Below are 18,782 nucleotides of genomic sequence, written 5' to 3' on the forward strand. Positions count from 1 at the left end.
GCTCGTACAACTCGTCACCTGCGGTCGCCTTGTCTCTCTGGTCAACGCCGGTAGGATCCTGCGATGCTTGGCCTCTCCTTCGTCCCTTCTTTTTGTTAGTTTTACCTTGTTTTCGAAGTCCGCTTTACGAAAATGGACCGAAAGTCAGTTGTGTCCGAACCCTCCCTCTGGTTCTTTTGAAAGCACCACGGGTCAAAGAATTTCGTCTAAATAAATGTAAAAGCCGTTCTCCTAAAGCACTCCCAAACGCATCCTGGCGGGCCTGGGGATTGGCCGTTCGGGCAAGAAATTATTTTGACGACTTCGGGTAGTACCGGAAACGGCTTTCATGAGAAGCTGACGAGAGGAAAATGTGATCAAAGCTTTTTTCAAGAAAAGCTCCAGGAGTCAAAAGGAAGGAAAGAGGGGAGTGTTCTTTTCTTGATCTGCTTTTTTCGCTTTTGATGCTCCCCCCCACTAAACGATCCTACCCCCCACATCTTTGAAAAAGGTGTTGTAGGGCGGTGAATTTCGTCCATGGAAGACATGCTATATGTTGGCCCAAAAAAAAAAGGGACCGCTTCATTTTGTTATATTAATAAAAATATTTTCTTTCCTCGAAGAAAAAGTAGGGGATGACCGGTTTCGAGGCAACAATCTGTGTATTGTGATAAAAAAAAAAAAAGAGAGAAGAAATATAGTCACGACATATTATGTTTTGTTTTTTTTGGGCAGATTTTCCCATGTTTCGTGTTATGTTCAAGTTAGATTTATGCGGTGACATTCGTACTCTTTCCATCCAAGTTTATAAAAAAGGGATCAATCTTACCAAAGCTAGTGACTTTGGGGTATGCCTGGAATTACTTTTTCCCTTTTAATTTTCCGTTTGAAAAAAATTTATGGTTCACGTATTGTAATTTTCGTAATTCAACATGCCCGAAAATTGAATTTCGATATGCAAGTTGGGATTTTATTATATTTCGTAATAGATCTTGAAATAAAAAAAGGCAAGGTCCCCGACCTTCTTCGAATTCCAAACCACATAAAAGGGCCTTTTCCATGTTATTTGCTTTTTTTTTTTTGCGCCACAAGATATCGAAATTTCAGATCAATTATTCTTTATAAATGTGAACAATTCATTTCCCATGGATTCAGTAAGGCAAATCGCTCGCAGAGCGACCGAGGCGGCCTTCAAAGTTACTTTTAATCTAAATGAATGACGTTATGATTTGAATAGTTCAAGTTCCCTCACTCCATGTGAAACTTATGCATAATGAAGGAGCAATGATCAGCAATGGATGCATAAGCAACTAACCCTTTTTTCCAAGATGATAGACAGGTGATACTTTCCAGCTTGCTCGAAAGATCAATGCAATTAGATTCTCCGCACGTTTTCTTTATGCATACTATATAGAAATTTGCATGTATAGGGCCTCTACTGTTGCAACTGATGGGAACAAAAAAGGGGAATTGTCCGATCAATCATGAACTTATTGTACGAATGCCACTTCAGTCTTAAACTTTTCGATTTTACCAATTAAGTTCTAAACCTTTGCGCGTAATTCCAATGTAATTCTTTAGGGCAAATTTTCGCATAAAATTGCTGACATGACAGTGTACCAAGTAGGATGGCTGACGATGACCGGACCGCCTATGTCAACGATTTCCAACGAGAATTGACCAGAAGGATTATTTTAGAATTTCCCGAAAAGGTATAGGGCTAAATTGACAAAATCGAAAAGGTTTAAGATTGAATTGGCATCCGTACAATAGATTCGGGACTGATTTTATAATTCTCTCGAGGAAAAAGAGAGACCTCGACATGATTCGACCTAGATTGCTATCTAACCACTCTGAAGTCAACACGTGATGACGAGGACCGGCTCTTTTGGTGGGTATCGATCAAGTGGAGCGAATAACAGAGAGACTATCTTTGATTAGTGATAACATAAGCGGGTCGAAATAGATGTGGAGGTTGTACAAATCTTGCAAAACTTGACCGTGTCGTGTAGGGGTGAGCAACAACGACTCGCTTCCTCCATTGACGCACTTGCTAGAAACCAAATTGGGATTTCCTTGTCATGCATCCTCGCAGCGATCTCTAAAGTCAAAGGTGTCGGTCCCTCGCGTTTGAACGACCTGGCAAGATACCTCCCAATTTGACAGTCCAAAAAATTCTTATTCAATTACCTTTTCGTCGCGCAACATCGATAAGTCGGGAAATTTTCAAATTTCAGGTTGACACGCTTTCGCTTTGACAAAAGCATCGTCGGGTCCATGATCACACGTCCATCGGTTATGGACTCACGTGAGTGATTGAAACCAAAAGTCGCGTGTGCATGGTAATCTATTCGATCAATCGAGTCCCTTCGTTTCTTTCCTTATTAGCACAAATGGATGGACCCGGTTTTTTTTTTTGTTGACGTGACCTTTCTTTTGACTCTTCTATTTAACTTTCTTGACCCAAACTCTAAGGTCGGCTAACGTCTCTTCCATCTCTCCGGAATCGATCCGGGGTCGTGCTCATGAAGAGATGTCCGGCACTAATACGCCCACACGCCCTTTTCCTACTCGTCGCACAATTTCTCTCTTTACGTAACAAATTGACCCGTCGTACCCAGTACGTGCTCATTAGTCTCATAACAACTTTTGGTGATGTAAGTACACATATTCATGACTTTCGTGATATCGCTTTTTCTCACCGCTAAGGAATTTATGCGCATCCATTTAGTGCTACGATCGATGTTACCAAGGGCCCCTAGCGCTCTCTCATTAACAATTATTGCGCTTTCATTGTCTAAAAGTGTCTGGACCATCGTTTCTTCTAATTTTCCATTATCTTATATAGTAATTGAAAACATTCACTAACGAGATCCTCAAATTATTCGGTTGATCGAATAAAACTATGATTTGAGCATCAAGAAAAATGATGTGTCGTGTCGCCGGTCCACGGTATAAAATGGGATGATGGTTGTTGTCTCTCTTAATGTGGCTTCAGTCTCTAGCATCGGGCCTCCATTTTGTACTTTACTTGGTGCCAGCCGCGGTGGCGCCGCCGTACGCGGCGGTGATCCTGGCCTAAGGCTCTGTGCAGTGGTTGAGGATCTTCTCCCCAGACCAGTGCTGCGGCATTGACCGCTGCGTCGCCACCTTTGCCGTCCGGCTCCTCTCCTTCCACTTCATCTCCACCAACAACCCGTTTGCCATGAACCTCTCTGCTTCACCGCTTTGACGTGCTCCAGTGCGTCGTTACAGGGCGCGAAGATCCTCATCATCCTAGAGCAGTTCCCCGAGATTGCAGCGTCCATAGTGTCGTTCAATGTCGAGCCGGACGTCTGTCTCACTCAACAGTCGGGGGACCTCCTCGAGGCTCATACTGAAGGTCGGCAATGACGGGAAGCTACATGTCACCGTGAGGAAGCCGAACTCGTCGAGGGGATCCTTCAACCTAGGGCCCGGCAGCGGCTCGTTCTCAAGGATGACGCCAAGGCCTTCGAACCTCAATGGAGTGGAGATCTATAGCCTAAGCTCACAATGTGAATTGACTCCGAGTCCGAGGGGGGTCCAACTTCAACAACTTGGATTTCTGCACGGTGATGGGAGTGCCCCGACACTCCAACTTTGGACCCTTTGACGTGCACTTGGTCCGGTCCTTTCGTGGCCCGACCCTCCACATGTTCGTGTGGAGCTCCAACGCTTCACCGACGATAGAAGTGGGTGGGTGTGGCGTGTTTAGCGGCAAGGGCTTCGAGGCTCCGGATCATCATTCCGGACCGTTTGATCATAGCGTCAAGGAGATCCGGATGATAGATGCCAATAATAACCAGCCTAATGGCGAAACCAAAAGTATCTATATATATATATATATATATATATATATATATATATATATATATATATATATATATATATTCTAGTCTAACTACTCAACCCTTTTCCACCATATTAGTCGAGAGTTAATTCCATTTGTTTCGTGGAAAATATTTTTATCATTTTTCGACGTTTAAATTGCCTAGAAAAATAAATTAATGGAAACCTTATACTTCAAAGAAAATAATTTCCTTTTTAAAAAATCGGAAATAAGATGTCAGCATTTGGCCCAAAAACTCTGAGCTTGGGCACATGAACCCCAACGCTCGTTCCTGGGTCTTTGCCAGCGGACATGAGTCTAGAGGGTGGGGCTACGTTTACCAAGGTCCATCGAGGGCAAGCCCACGTCCATTGAGGTCGGGCCGAGTCATCAAGGCCAAGCTTGAAAACCTAGTGCCGTCCCCTAGGTCCTCAGTGCCCGGCCCCGAGTTTATCGAGGCTGGACCAAGGTCCCTGGCCCTCGTGCCTAGGTCCTTGGTGCTCGGTCCTGTGTCCATCCATGTTAGGCCCGGAACCCTGGTGCTTATGCCTGGGTCTCTAACTCTCGTGCCCGAATCCATCGAGGCCAAGCCGGGGACCTTGGCGACCAGGTCCGGGCAAGGGCACTTAGGTCCTCGAGCTCGCCCCCTGGGCCGGGCGCTAGGTTCTAGGGCCTGACCTCGATCTACTTAGGCGCCGACGTCTTGGGGATCCATAGGCCGGGCTCGGGGACCCCAGTGCCCATGCTCAGACCTGGATCCAACTACGAGCACCAAGGCATCGGGCACGAGCACCTGCACCTCAGGTCTAACCTCTATGGACCAAGACAAGGGTGCCAAGGAGCTGGGGCTCTAGCCCAGATCCCGATGCTCGTGCCTAGTTCCTCGACTGTCCACCCACAAGTCATTAACACTCGATTACTATAGATATATTTAGGAAAATATGATTTTCCTTTTCAAATAACGAAAGATAATTTTCAGCTTATTTTCAAATTTCAATTAAATATTAAAAAATATTGTCATTTTTCGGGACCATTAAATTTTCCTCGATGGAGTTATGATTATTAGACGCCTTTTGATAGTTTCCCTTCCAAGACTTCTTTGATGAGACACCTCAATCTTATCCGATTTTCTGAGTTTTTTTTTAGGGTGCAACGTGCTTCGGAAACAATGGGATTTACTGGGCAAGATCAGTTCAACTTTATGGGCAAAGAAGATGAGAGGGACCAGGGAACCAAAGAGGAGGCGGTGGGGCCCGCACGACCCAACAAGCTCGGCCAGAGCTCCTCCACCGGAGAGTCAGGGTACAACGACGACGGGAACAACAAGCAGATGCTGCCGGCGAGCGTGATGACCCCCGCCTTATCTTGATCATGGTGTGGAGGAAGCTGATCAGGAATCCCAACACCTACTCGAGCCTCATCAACCTCACATGGTACTCGATTGCCTTCCGGTTAGTACATACCGAATTATCCAAAGACTACTCCTGGATTATGTTTTCGCGACGGTTTTCTTGTCCTCCCATGATGGTTAAAATTGCTAATTCATCACACTAATCTGCACTAAATCACAAGACGTACATAGAAAATCCATAATACACATTAGCATAGTTATCATATGGAAGTACTCTGGGCTATCTTTTAGCATATCGGTGCTGTAGACGGACACTCTTGTACGATTGAAGAGAGATTGGACTTTCGAGTCAATCTCCACACCGTCCGCTGCTGGGCTGGGAATGGCCATGTGCAGCTAGGTGAGTCTTTTTTTCATTTATCTTCTTCTCTCTTAGATATCTCCATCAACATTCTTTGTTTGGTGCATATTCTCGGGCATATTCTCGGCCATATTGATACATAACTTCAGCAAATTGAATGCTGTCTTGGCCGATCCGCAACCAGTTCATTCACTGAACCAAACTCGTCTCCATTTGATTAGCCACGACAGAGAGAATAGTTCACGATCGAGAGAAACAATGATTGTTCCTCCTCTACAGTGTCGGCCCATGTCTAGGTTGTGGGAAAGCATGTGTGTGGGACATTGACCTTTAATGATACGCACTCTCTCTTCTTCCTCATCTTCTTCTATGTTCAATTTTGGAAACATAAAGTGGGAGTAGTCCCGCAAGCTGCGGCTCGCAGTTCAGAGCCATATATTCTGCCACCGCCACCCAAACCAAACCTGACCCCGGGGACCCATGAGCGGGCCCAACCGGACATGTGGTTCCGACCCCCCTTGTCAATCTATCGAGGAATTCGAAAGATAGGGTTCTATTTCCGAGAAAATATTTGAAACAGAAATCCGTTTGATAACCTACTTTCATTTTTTTTTATTTTATGGTTCGCGTATTGTAATTTTCGTAATCCAAAATGCCCGAAAATTGAATTTCGACACGCAAGTTGGGATTTTATTTTATTTCGTAATAGATCTTGAAATAAAAAAGGCAAGGTCCCCGACCTTCTTCGAATTCTAAACCACATAAAAAGGCCTTTTCCACGTTATTTGCTTTTTTTTTTACACCACAAGATATCGAAATTTCAGATCAATTATTCTTTATAAATGTGAACAATTCCTTTCCCATGCATTCAGTAAGGCATATCGCTCGCAGAGCGACCGAGGCGGCCTTCAAAGTTACTTTTAATCTAAATGAATGACGTTATGATTTGAATAGTTCAAGTTCCCTCACTCTGTGTGAAACTTATGCATAATGAAGGAGCAATGATCCGCAATCGATGCATAAGCAATTAGCCCTTTTTTCCAAGATGATAGACAGGTAATACTGTCCAGCTTGCTCGAAAGATCATTGCAATTAGATTCTCCGTACGTTTTCTTTATGCATACTATATAGAAATTTGCATGTATAGGGCATCTAATGTTGCAACTGATCGGAACAAAAAAGGGGAATTGTCCGATCAATCATAAACCTATTGTACGAATGCCAATTCAGTTTTAAACTTTTCAATTTTGTCAATTAAATTATAAATCTTTGCACGTAATTCCAATGTAATCCTTCAGGCCAAATTTTCGCATAAAATTACTGACATAACGGTGTATCAAGTAGGATGGCCGACGATGACCGGACCGCCTATGTCAACGATTTCCAAAGAGAATTGACAAAAAGGATTATCTTAGAATTTCCCATAAAGGTATAGGACTAAATTGATAAAATCGAAAAGGTTTAAGATTGAATTGGCATCCGTATAATAGATTCATGACCGATTCAGTAATTCTCTCGAGGAAAAAGAGAGGCCTCGACATGATTCGACCTAGATTGCTATCTAACCACTCTGAAGTCGACACGTGATGACGAGGACCGGCTCTTTTGGTGGGTATCGTGAAGGGTTCATCAACGAAAAACAACGCAGCGGAATATAGAACCCTAGACAGGATTCATGTGTATATTGAAATCGAAAAGGAATTTCGATACGTACCTTTTGCAGATCGAAGATAAATCAGCAACTGATTGTGTCTGGATGAACGCCCCAAGTGTTGCGCCTCTACCGGTATCCACACACACGAACGGAATTCTCCAACGATCCACGTGCTAGCGAAAGATCTTGAAGTTCCTTTTTCTTGAACGCCTTTTGATTTTCGATACTCTATCGAAAAACCCTAGACAGAGAACGATTCTCTATCTATTTATACAGCCTCATTATCTAGCGGAATTAAAAGAAGTGGGCCGGGCTATTTGGGCTCGCCAAACCGTCCACCTTCAATCGTACGTTTAATCGTTATCTCATAACGCGCATGACCGCATAGATAATTTAAATAGGAGAATAAATTAAAATCTACTTCTTAAATAGTTCAAGGCGCATAGACAATATTAAGTCCGTTCGCTATTGTGTGCGACCCTGTAGGTTCACTAAACATTAGCAATGTGCCCAAAACTCTTTTGGCCCACAAGTCATAAGCGGTCTCTAGCAAGACATTATGACTACCTAAGTATAGTGAAGATCGGTTTTCCGACACAACCTAATCCACAACTAATATTAGAGTATCAACCTTGATTGATTCTTAGGGCAGACCACTAACATATCGATCAAGTGGAGCGAATAACAGAGAGACTATCTTTGATTAGTGATAACATAAGCGGGTCAAAATAGATGTGAAGGTTGTACAAATCTTGCAAAACTTGACCGTGTCGTGTAGGGGTGAGCAACAACGACTCGCTTCCTCCATTGACGCACTTGCTAGAAACCAAATTGGGATTTCCTTGTCATGCATCCTCGCAAGCGATCTCCAAAGTCAAAGGTGTCGGTCCCTCGCGTTTGAACGACCTGGCAAGATTCCTCCCAATTTGACTGTCCAAAAAATTCTTATCCAATTACCTTTTCGTCGCGCAACATCGATAAGTCGGGAAATTTTCAAATTTCAGGTTGACACGCTTTCGCTTTGACAAAAGCATCGTCGGGTCCATGATCACACGTCCCTCGGTTATGGACTCACGTGAGTGATCGAAACCAAAAGTCGCGTGTGCATGGTAATCTATTCGATCAATCGAGTCCCTTCGTTTCTTTCCTTATTATTAGCACAAATGGATGGACCCGGTTTTTTGTTTTTTGACGTGACCTTTCTTTTGACTCTTCTATTTAACTTTCTTGACCCAGACTCTAGAGAAAATATTAGGTAGGACTCGTATTCCACCGTGGCAAAAAACGAGTATCCCAGCGTGCGACACGTGTCGCACGGGCCCCACCCGGTCAGACCTCCAATATTTTGAAAATATAGCGCCTCTCTCCTCTCATCTCTCAGACTCGCGCGCCCCAACCCCTCTCTCTCCTCCCGGCTCAGAACTTGGCGCTCCCTCCGATTCTTCCGACGCCGGCGCCTCCGCCTCCGCCGACGACGCCGACGCCGATGCCAACGCCGATGCCGACGCTCCTCTACGCGCTCGCGCTCCCAACTTCTCTCTTCTCCCAGACGTGCCGCCTCCGACGCCTACGCCTTTGCACTCTGAGAACTCGCGCTCCCTCCTCAAATTATGATTTGAGATCCTCAAATTATTAGGTTGATCGAATAAAACTATGATTTGAGCATCAAGAAAAATGATGTGTCGTGTCGCCGATCCACAGTATAAAATGGGATGATGGTTACTGTCTCTCTTAATGTGGCTTCATTCTCTAGCATCGGGCCTCCATTTTGTACTTTACTTGGTGCCGGCCATGGTGGCGCCGCCGTACGCGGCGGTGACCCTGACCTACGACTCTGTGCAGTGGTCGAGGATCTTCTCCTCAGACCAATGTTGCGGCATTGACTGCCGCGTTGCCACCTTTGCCGTCCCGCTCCTCTCCTTCCACTTCATCTCCACCAACAACTCGTTTGCCATGAACCTCTCCGCTTCACCGCTTCGTCGTGCTGCAGTGCGTCGTTACAGGGTGCAAAGATCCTCATCATCCTGGAGCAGTTCCCCGAGACTGCAGCGTCCATAGTGTCGTTCAATGTCGAGCCGGACGTCTATCTCGCTCGACAGTCGGGACCTCCTCGAGGCCCATACCGGAGGTTGACAATGGCAGGAAGCTACACGTCACCGTGAGGAAGCCGAACGCGTCGAGGCAGTCCTTCAGCCTAGGGCCTGGCAGTGGCTTGTTCTTAGGGATGATGCCAAGGCCTTCGAACCTCACCGGAGTGGAGATCTACAGCCTGAGCTCACAACATGAATTGACTCCGAGGGGGGTCCAACTTTGGACCCTCTGATGTGCACTTGGTCCGGTCCTTTCGTGGCTCGACCCTCCACATATTCATGAGGAGCTCCGGCGCTTCACCAGCAACAGAAGTGGGTGGGCGTGGCGTGTTTAGCGGTAGGGGTTTTGGGGCTCCGGATCATCATTTCGGACCGTTCGATCAATGCGTCTAGGAGATCCGGATGATAGATGCCAACAATTACTAGCCTAATGGCGAAACCAAAAGTATATATATATTCTAGTCTAACGACTCAACCCTTTTCCACCATCAAATTAATCCAGAGTTAATTCCATTTGTTTTGTGGAAAATATTTTTCTCATTTTTTGACATTTAAATTGCCTAGAAAAATAACCATTGGAGTTTGCTCCAGTAGCCACCCTTCGTACTTGGGAAGGGAGAGGTGAGGAGTTCGATTCCCTACCTTTTTAGGGGGATTAGGAGTTGGGACGTTTAGTTTTAAATGTAGGTTTCGACTCCCACGCTCTGCAAAGAGGCAGGACAAAATTCTGAGAGTGAGTTGAGAGTTAGAATAGGACAGACAAAAAAAAAATTACCTAGAAAAAGTGTCAATGGAAATCTCATGCCTTTTTAAAAAATTGGAAATAAGATGTCAGCATTTGGCCTAGAAACTACGTGCTTGTGCATAGGAACCCCAACGATCGTTCCTAGGCCTTTGGCAGTGGACACGGGTCTAGAGGCTGGGGCCGGGGTCGGGTCTACCGAGGTCCATTGAGGGCAAGCCCACGTCCATCGAGGCCAAGCCCGAGTCATCGAGGCCAAGCTCGAGACCCTAGTGCCGTCCCCTAGGTCCTCAGTGCTCGGCCTCAGGTTTATCATGGCCGGGCCAGGGTCCCTGGCCCCCGTGCCTAGGTCCTCGACGCTCAGGCCCGAGTCCATCCATGTTGGGCCCGAAACCCTGGTGCTTATACCCGGGTCTCTAATGCTCGTGCCCGAATCCATCAGGGGCGAGTCGAGGACCTTGGCGACTAGGCCCAAGCACGGGCACTGGGGTCTTCAAGCCCGGCCTCTGTGGACTCGGGCGCTAGGTTCTAAGGCTCAACCTCGATCTACCTAGGTGCCGAGATCTTGGGGATCCATAGGCCGGGCTCAAGGACCCCAGTGCCAATGCTCGGTCCTGGATCCAATTACGAGCACCAAGGCATCGGGCACGGGCACCTACACCTCGAGTCTAACCTCTATGGACTAGGGCCGAGGTGCCTAGGAGCCGATCACGAGCACTGAGTTTTTTGGCCTAGCTTCCGTGGACTTGTGATTGGTGCTTGTGCCCAGGAGCCGGGGCCTCTAGCGTGGTTCCCCAACTATCCACGCACAAGTCATTAGCACTCGATTGCTATATGTCTATTTAGAAAAAAATATGATTTTCCTTTTACCAACGATAATTTCCAATTCATTTTTAAATTTCAATTAAATATTAAATAATATTGTCATTTTCCAGTACCTTTAAATTTTCCGCAATGGAGTTATTGTCATTAGATAATTATTAGACGTCTTTTCATAGTTTCCCTTCCAAGACTTCTTTGATGAGACACCTCAATCTTATCCGATTTTCTGAGCTTTGTTTTTTGGGTGCAAGGTGGTCCGGAAACAGTGGGATTTACGGGGCAAAATCAGTTCAACTTTGTGGGCAAAGAAGATGAGAGGGACCAGGGAATCAAAGAGGAGGCGGTGGGGCCCGCACGGCCCAACAAAGCTCGGCCCGAGCTCCACCACCGGAGAGTCGGGGTACAGCGACGCCGGGAAACAACCAGCAGATGCCGTCGATGAGCGTGATGACCACTGCCTGATCTTGATCATGGTGTGGAGGAAGCTGATTAGGAACCCCAACACCTACTCAAGCCTCGTCGGCCTCGCATGGTCCTTGATTGCCTTCCGGTTAGTACATACCGAATTATCCAATGTCTACTCCTGGATTATATTTTCGCGATGATTTTCTTGTCGTCCCAGGATGATTAAAATCGCCAATTCATCACACTAATCGGTAATAAATCACTAGACCTACATAGAAAATTCATAATACACATTAACATAGTCATCGTATGGAAGTACTATGATTTATCTTTTAGCACGTCGGTGCTGTAGACGGATACTGTTGTATGATTGAAGAGAGATGGGACTTTCGAGTCAATCTCCACACTGTCCGATGCTGGGCTGGGAATGGCCATGTGCAGCTTAGGTGAGTCTTTCTTTCATTTATCTTCTTCTCTCTTAGATATCTCCATCAACATTCTTTGTTTGGTACTTTTTTCCTGGGCATATTCTCGGCCATATTGATACATAACTTCAGCAAATTGAATGATGTCTTGGCCGTTCCGCAACCAGATCATTCACTGAACCAAACTCGTCTCCATTTGATTAGCCACGACAGAGAGAATAGTTCACGATCGAGAGAAACAATGATTGTTCCTCCTCTACTGTCTTGGCCCATGTTTAGGTTGTGTGAAAGCATGTGTGTGGGACATTGACCTTTAATGAATCGCACTCTCTTCTTCCACTTCTTTTCTCTCTCTCTCTCCATTTTTTGGAACATTAAGTGGGAGTAGTTCTGCAAACAGCAGCTCACAGTGCACAGCCATATATTCTGTGGCCACCACCCAAACCAAACCAAACCAAACCAAACCAAACCCTACCCCGGAGACCCATGAGCCGGCCCGACCGGAGTGTGTTTCTGACCCCCCTCATCGATCTATCGAGGAATTCAAAGAACAGGGTTTTGCGCATCTAGAAGCGCGAGATCTCGCACTCAATTCCCGTTCAACGCACCGTCATGAGATCAATTCACGCGAAAATGATTTCTCACGATCGTCAAATGATAACAGGCGGCACTTCCACAAGGAATAGTTGTCCCATTCGTGTTCGCGAAGGAGTACAATGTTCATCCAACCATTCTCAGCACCGCGTAACAGTCCTAAAACCATTGAACTTTTCAAAGACATTGAACGCATCAAATATTCTTTCTTTTCCATTGCGGCCGAGCACCTGATGTTCTTTTCAAATCATGCAAAAACTTTTTTTCGCGGGATCATATACGGGATGCTGATAGACCTGCCAATCGCGCTTGTCTATTACATTCTTCTCGAATTACAAAGCATCCTCCTAGATTATTCCCTGCCGACAAAGTCGCAAAAGGAGTCAATCGAAGCATATTTCACGATCTCATGGTCGACAAATGGGTCGATTCGGGAAGCACTTGCGAGGATTTTCATGGGAAAACAATTGAGCGACAAAGAGAAGTTTTGTTCCTCAATAATCCGAAGTGTTTAGAGCTATAGAGATTGCAATCCAAACCTTAATCCCTGTAGAATAGGATCATTGTCTCCATTAAAGAAAAAACAGAGACCTAGCTATAGGTTAGACTTTGTTTAATGGAGACATTAGGGAGTGGAAGGAGGTTCTAGATGCGATATGCTTTCTTTATGTTATTCCGATTCCTAAAGTTTCCTCCATTGAATAAACGAAGAAGATGAACGAGGAATTTGGCTCGCTCCTCTCTCTTTGGTTTGTCTTCTTTATTGCCCCATCGATGCATTTGATTGGATTGTCGCAGTTATCGACGGTGATCGGTCTTTCTGATTTGTGGTTCTGTGTACGTCGCTCGCTATTTAAGACACCTCAGGACCTGTTTTGGGTTTTTAGCATTATGAAGATGCTTCTTCATGGATTTGATAAATGTCCTTTCTTTCAATTTTGCCCTCATCAAGCTATATAAATCTCAAATTTTACCGACAGACAAGGGCATTGACGCAAGTGCTCAAGTAAAGCTCAGATCTGATCGGCGCCTGTCGCCTAGGGTCTCAGACCTCGGCATCGCCTTGCCCCACCTTTTGTTGTCTCGCCACTCCTCGGATCTGCAAGATCGCCTCTGGCCGACGCCGCCCGTCGAATCCTGCCGTGCTTGCCCTCCCGGCCCCTTCTCCCTCTTTCTCAGTTTTACCTTATTTTAAAAGTTGCTTTTACGAGAACGTACCGAAACGCATCCCGGTGGGGGCTCGGGATATCTGTCCTGGCAGAAATTATTTGACAAAGACTTGGGGGAAGTTTTGGAAAGGCTTTCATGAGAAGCTTAATGATAGGGAAGTATGATGAAAAGCTTTTACAAAGGCTCCAGGAGTCAAAAGAAAGGAAAGGGGAAGCGTGCTTTTCTTCTGCTTTTTCCGCTTTTGATTCGGCCGGCTAGCCTACCCCACCGCCTCTTTCGAAAAGGTGGTGTTTGAGGGCGGTGAATTTCGCGCAAGATAGACTTGCTTCGTGCTGAAAAAACAGGACCTATTTTTTGTTTTATATATATGCTCTCTTCAAAGGAAAAGTGGGGGAAGACAATTTTCGAGATAAAAATTTGTGTATTGTGATAATATAAATATATACTAGGTTTCAGTTAATCCAATTATTATGGCATATCTTAATTTATTTTTCGGTAAATTTTCTGGTGACATTCTTATTCTTTCCTTTCCATTCTTCTGAAAAGAGATTAATCTTACAAAGCTCGTGATTTTGGGATATGTCTGGAATTACTTTTTTCCCATTTAATTTTCCGTTTATAAAAGATTTATGTTCGCTTATTGTAATTTTCGTTATCCAAAAGGCCCGAGATTTGAATTTCAACACGTAAATGGGGATTTCGTTTTTTTTCGTAATTTTTTGGAATGTTTGAATGAAAATTTAAATTATGGCCATAAAGCAAAAGAAGCACTCTTCACATCAAAAATCGAAGAACCGACATTCCCTCATGCCGGATCTTGAAATAAAAGGCAAGGTCCCCAACCTTCTTCGAATCCCAAACCACGCAAAAAGGCCTTTTTTATGTTTTTTTTTTTTTTACATCACAGGATATCGAAATTTCAGTTCGATCAGTCTTTATAAATGTACACAGTTCCTTCCCATGCATTTAACATGGCATATCACTCGCAAACCTAAAATGTTTGAATATAAACTGTAGTTCGATAGTAAAAATACTTTTCATTAATTAATTATCATATTTTAGGAAAATGCATGCAATTAGGGAATCGAATGCCATGTTCTCCTCACGTTCTCTCCACTGCCGTGACTGATTGGGAGCAAAAGAGAGCTCCCCCCACACGATTCGACCGAGATGGCCATTTGACCACTCCGGAATCGACACGTGGCGAGAGGGGACGACCGACCTTTTTGGGCGGTGTCGATCAAGTGGTGGAGGAGGAGGAGGAGGAGAGAACTGTTTTCTTGATTAGCAACAACGTAAGCGGGGTCAATCAAACCATACCCCCGGTTGGTCAAAGATGTCAAGGTCGTGACGAAACAACCGTAAAATTTGACTGTACTGTGTCGTCGTCGTGCAGGAGCGAGCGACAGCGACTCCATCTTCCTCCTTTGACGCACAAGCTAGAAGCCAAACTGGGGGTCTCCCGATTTGACCCGGAATCTATCTGACCCATCTACTTCGGAAGCATGGAAAATTTCACGTCGTTTTGTGTCCATCTAGCAATCACGCATGAAGGGGGGGTGCGAAAAATTCTTATCCGACTATCGTTTCGTCGCGTGACATCGACGGGTCGGGAAATTTTCGAATTTCGGATGTTCGGGCGGGCACGCTTTCGCTTCGACAAGGGCGTTCGATGGGTCCGTGATCGATTGTCCCTTGGTTATGGACTCATGTGATGTGGGGATTTTTCTCTCTCTTTTTCCATCTGGTCAAAAACAGTGATCGGAACCAAACGTTGCATGTGCATGGGGGTTGGGACCTTGACGAAAACTGAGGATGCGTGTGTTTTCTTTTCAGGACTTTCTCCTATTTGATCGATTCCTTTAGGCTTTTTCCTCTTTTGAAGTACAAGCGGATAAAAAAAAAAAAGTACAAGCGGATGGAGACCCCGGCTTTTTTTTGACATTAAGTTTTCTTCTCGGCTCTTCTATCTTGCTTTCTTGCCCCCTCGAACCCGGAGGTCGGCCCACGGTCGGCTAACGTCTTGTCGTCTCTCGGGAATTGTTCCCGGGTCGTGCTCACGAAGAGTGGTCCGGCACCAACACGCCACGCACCCTTTTTTTTCTACTCGAAATGCCTTCCTACCTTAATATAGTCGGTTTTGTAATTCGATGACTTCTCTGTCGCGCAATTTGTCCATGAACAGATCTCAGAGTTATGTTCGTACCAAATTTGTCCATGACTTCTCTGTCAATAGGGGCAGCATTAGTACCCCTTGCAACATGATTGGACCTTCTGCACTAGAACTAGAAGCATATATATTTAAGAGTCCTGCATGATTCAGATGGGAGAATAAACTGATGCATCTCCCATCAATGCCACAGAGAGATGTACGGTGAACCACCGGCAAAAGCCGAGAGAAGCATGGACCAGCAGCGTCGAGGGACCATGGAGTCGCGGCGTGAGTTTCTTTACCCTGAAAGAAATTGCGAAAGAGATATGGACACCGGCAAAAAGGCGAAGGAATAGTTCGCTCTTTGCTCGGCACGTGACTGCGCGGATAATGACACGGGCTTTATTTTCATCCAACCCCGACAGTTGATGGCCACGATTGGTGGGTGACAAGTTACGGACATCGCCGATGTGCTCGGTTGGAGCTGAACTCCGGGCCATATGTTTCACGGGCTAAAGCTCAGCTGGACCTCAAGTTGGGTTGGGCTGGGCTGAAAATGCTCACCAAAGCTGACGGGCCTGAGAAGACTGGAGTGGATCGGGCCGAGCCCATGTTCAATGGACTCTGCTCGGTCCAACCCTTTGCTAGATCCAGATAAAAGATGGATTTATGAAAATGAAGATGGGTGTACCCAAATCCGCCCATTGATCAGGTCTAATCATCATCGGAGCTAAAAAGCGTACCCCGTGATCTTTAACAATACTTAGATTACTTCGAGAGAGAGAGAGAGAGAGAGAGAGAGAGGGGTTGAGTACTAATCGACATTCAAGACCCCACACATATAAGATCGACTTATCGACTGAGAAATCGACAAGGGTAAGTAAATTAGGCACCTGATCCATTCAAAATATCTTCTGCTCTTTAGTAGTCGACCCTATTAGTGAGGTAATTCATGGCCCGATGTTAATCAATCCAGGATAGGTTTCGTCCCCGTAAGGAAATCGTTGCGATCTGTGTCTTCTCCTAAAAAAGAAAGAAAAACAGAAGGACGTCCCCCCCTTTTGGAAGATCTACCGTCAACATAAATAGAAGCTATCCTCTTCCTCCGTTCCTCCATCTTTAGGCTAAAGAAAGGCCCTCAAAATAGTCAATATCCACACCGCCGTTGCTTTGACCTCCATTTATACACTCTCAGGTAGAATACAAGGCCCCGTTCAAACTCCTCCACAATCATTCTCTCCTCTCTCGTTCCTTATTTTCCCCCCGAGAATCGACTGTCAAGAACATCCGATCCGCACATAACATCCACGAGACGATGCCGAAAGCTTCGGTCACGGAGATTGGCGAATCGAGCGGTGTCTCGCCGGACGCTCACTTGAGCATGGACTGCTGTTCCTCCCCCGAGGTCGTCTCCCTCGCCCAGAAGGTAAAAAACACGCACGCTTTCTTTCCTGCACGCTCTTCTTCTTTTCTGCTCGCTTCTCATCTTCCTCCTTCTGCAGGTGATTGCCGAGGTGGTCGGGACGTACTTCGTGATGTTTGCAGGGTGCGGGTCGGTGGTGGTGAACAAGATATACGGGTCGGTCTCGTTTCCCGGGATCTGCGTGGTCTGGGGGTTGATCGTGATGGTCATGATCTATTCGGTGGGTCATATCTCGGGTGCCCATTTCAACCCTGCGGTCACCGTCACTTTTGCCTTCTTCAGACATTTCCCTTACAAGCAGGCGAGTTCTTGACATCTTTCTCTTGCAGATTCTTGCCATCTTTTTCCATCCCTGGTATGCATACTAAAAGGAGAACCATTCGACCAGCTCGGACTAGGCCGGCCTTTCGAGCCAAGCCTAACGTGTTCACGTCGACCTAGGGACGGGTTTAGATGGGGAGCAACCGAACCGAGCCCGGTTTTGTAACTAGAAGCTCTTCACCATGCCCCGTCCATATCTATCTTTGAACCCGTCTGGCATCGGCTAGGCTTTCGGGTTCGAGATCAAGTCTAACGCAGATATGCAATGTGAACAATGTGATTGATCAAGCAAAGTTGATAGTCATGTTGCACAGTCATGCGGTCTTTGCTTATTATAAATAGTTTCAAGGTTGGTAGTAAAGTTTGAGCTCCTCGCAGGTTCCTTTGTACATTGCGGCACAACTGCTGGGATCGATTCTTGCGAGCGGCACGCTTTACCTACTCTTTGATGTGGACACCCAATCATTCTTCGGGACCGTGCCGACGGGTTCCCATGTCCGGTCCCTGGTGATCGAGATCATCATATCCTTCCTGTTGATGTTCGTCGTATCCGGAGTCGCGACGGATAATAGATCGGTGAGTGATTTCGATCGAGAGAATTATTTTCTTTCTCTCTGCACAAAAGAGATGGAACAACGGGAAAGCTTTGGAAACGAAAGGGAAAAACATTCGGATTCGCTTAAATGCTTAAGTGGCCGGATCAACACGGATGCTAAGCTTGTGTTCAATCGTATCCTGTGCAGACCGGCGAACTGGCGGGAATCGCGATCGGGATGACGATCATGCTTAACGTGTTCGTCGCCGGGCCGGTTTCCGGGGCATCCATGAACCCGGCGAGGAGCATCGGGCCGGCCATCACGATGCACGTCTACAAGGGGCTCTGGGTGTACGTGGTCGGGCCGTTCGCCGGCACCATCTTGGGTGGCTTCGCGTATAATCTGATCAGGTCAACCGATAAGTCCCTCGGGGAGTTGACCAAGAGCGGGTCTTTTCTGAAGAGCAAGTCAGAAGTGTAAATATTTTGGAAATAGGATCCATTGCCGAAGGCTCGTCTTTATGCTGCATATATATAGAACAGAATGAAAATATAGAGTACCTTTGTTTTGGGGGGGGTTGAATTTTCTTGGATTTTTTTTTTTGTGGCGGAGAGAATTGATGCCCCAGCAACTTATCTTGTCGGTATGTTACGTTTAGGGCGTGTTTATTTGAGTGAAAAAAAATAAAATCCCGCGCATTGACTTTTCGGACTTTCGCGTGTTTAATTCGCTGAAAATGATTAGTCGGTGGAAAATCACTAACGGTCGAGGAAAACATGCATGCTTAAAATAGGGAAAATGAATTCTCGACTTGAAAAAACAGGGGGAAACATTTCCGTGGAAAAGCATTTTCCTCTGTCACGTAGTTTCCCTCCCCCCCGGAATAAAGGCACCCTCAATTTAATTG

General features: G+C 45.8%; 2 protein-coding genes across 2 annotated transcripts; both read left to right on the plus strand.

Moving 5' to 3' along the window:
- The first annotated feature begins 9,646 nt into the window (after positions 1 to 9,646).
- LOC130137432 (auxin efflux carrier component 3-like) lies at positions 9,647 to 12,018 on the plus strand. Its single transcript, XM_056308732.1, has 2 exons — positions 9,647 to 9,730; positions 11,101 to 12,018. Exons 1-2 carry the CDS (start codon positions 9,695 to 9,697, stop codon positions 11,452 to 11,454), a joined length of 390 nt encoding a protein of 129 aa, XP_056164707.1. The 5' UTR covers positions 9,647 to 9,694; the 3' UTR covers positions 11,455 to 12,018.
- Positions 12,019 to 16,713: 4,695 nt separating this feature from the next.
- LOC115674929 (probable aquaporin NIP-type) lies at positions 16,714 to 18,526 on the plus strand. The gene is made up of 4 exons (XM_030597491.2): positions 16,714 to 17,021; positions 17,098 to 17,319; positions 17,718 to 17,915; positions 18,083 to 18,526. The coding sequence occupies exons 1-4, from the start codon at positions 16,911 to 16,913 to the stop codon at positions 18,353 to 18,355; spliced, it is 804 nt and encodes a 267-aa protein (XP_030453351.1). The 5' UTR covers positions 16,714 to 16,910; the 3' UTR covers positions 18,356 to 18,526.
- Positions 18,527 to 18,782: the final 256 nt, after the last annotated feature.

This window comes from Syzygium oleosum, unplaced genomic scaffold (assembly GCF_021117445.2).
Source record: "Syzygium oleosum isolate NSW1041296 unplaced genomic scaffold, Sole_v2.1 Sole_v2.02, whole genome shotgun sequence".
Taxonomy (NCBI): Eukaryota; Viridiplantae; Streptophyta; class Magnoliopsida; order Myrtales; family Myrtaceae; genus Syzygium; species Syzygium oleosum.

What these genes read in the sequence shown, in the direction of transcription:
- LOC115674929 (XM_030597491.2), top strand. Translation starts at nt 16,911, where the DNA reads ATGCCGAAAGCTTCGGTCACGGAGATTGGCGAATCGAGCGGTGTCTCG. An exon ending in TCGTCTCCCTCGCCCAGAAG is followed by an intron (nt 17,022 to 17,097) that starts GTAAAAAACACG and finishes CTCCTTCTGCAG; the next exon opens with GTGATTGCCGAGGTGGTCGG. An exon ending in TCGCGACGGATAATAGATCG is followed by an intron (nt 17,916 to 18,082) that starts GTGAGTGATTTC and finishes TATCCTGTGCAG; the next exon opens with ACCGGCGAACTGGCGGGAAT.
- LOC130137432 (XM_056308732.1), top strand. Translation starts at nt 9,695, where the DNA reads ATGCCAACAATTACTAGCCTAATGGCGAAACCAAAA. An exon ending in GCCTAATGGCGAAACCAAAA is followed by an intron (nt 9,731 to 11,100) that starts GTATATATATAT and finishes TTTGGGTGCAAG; the next exon opens with GTGGTCCGGAAACAGTGGGA.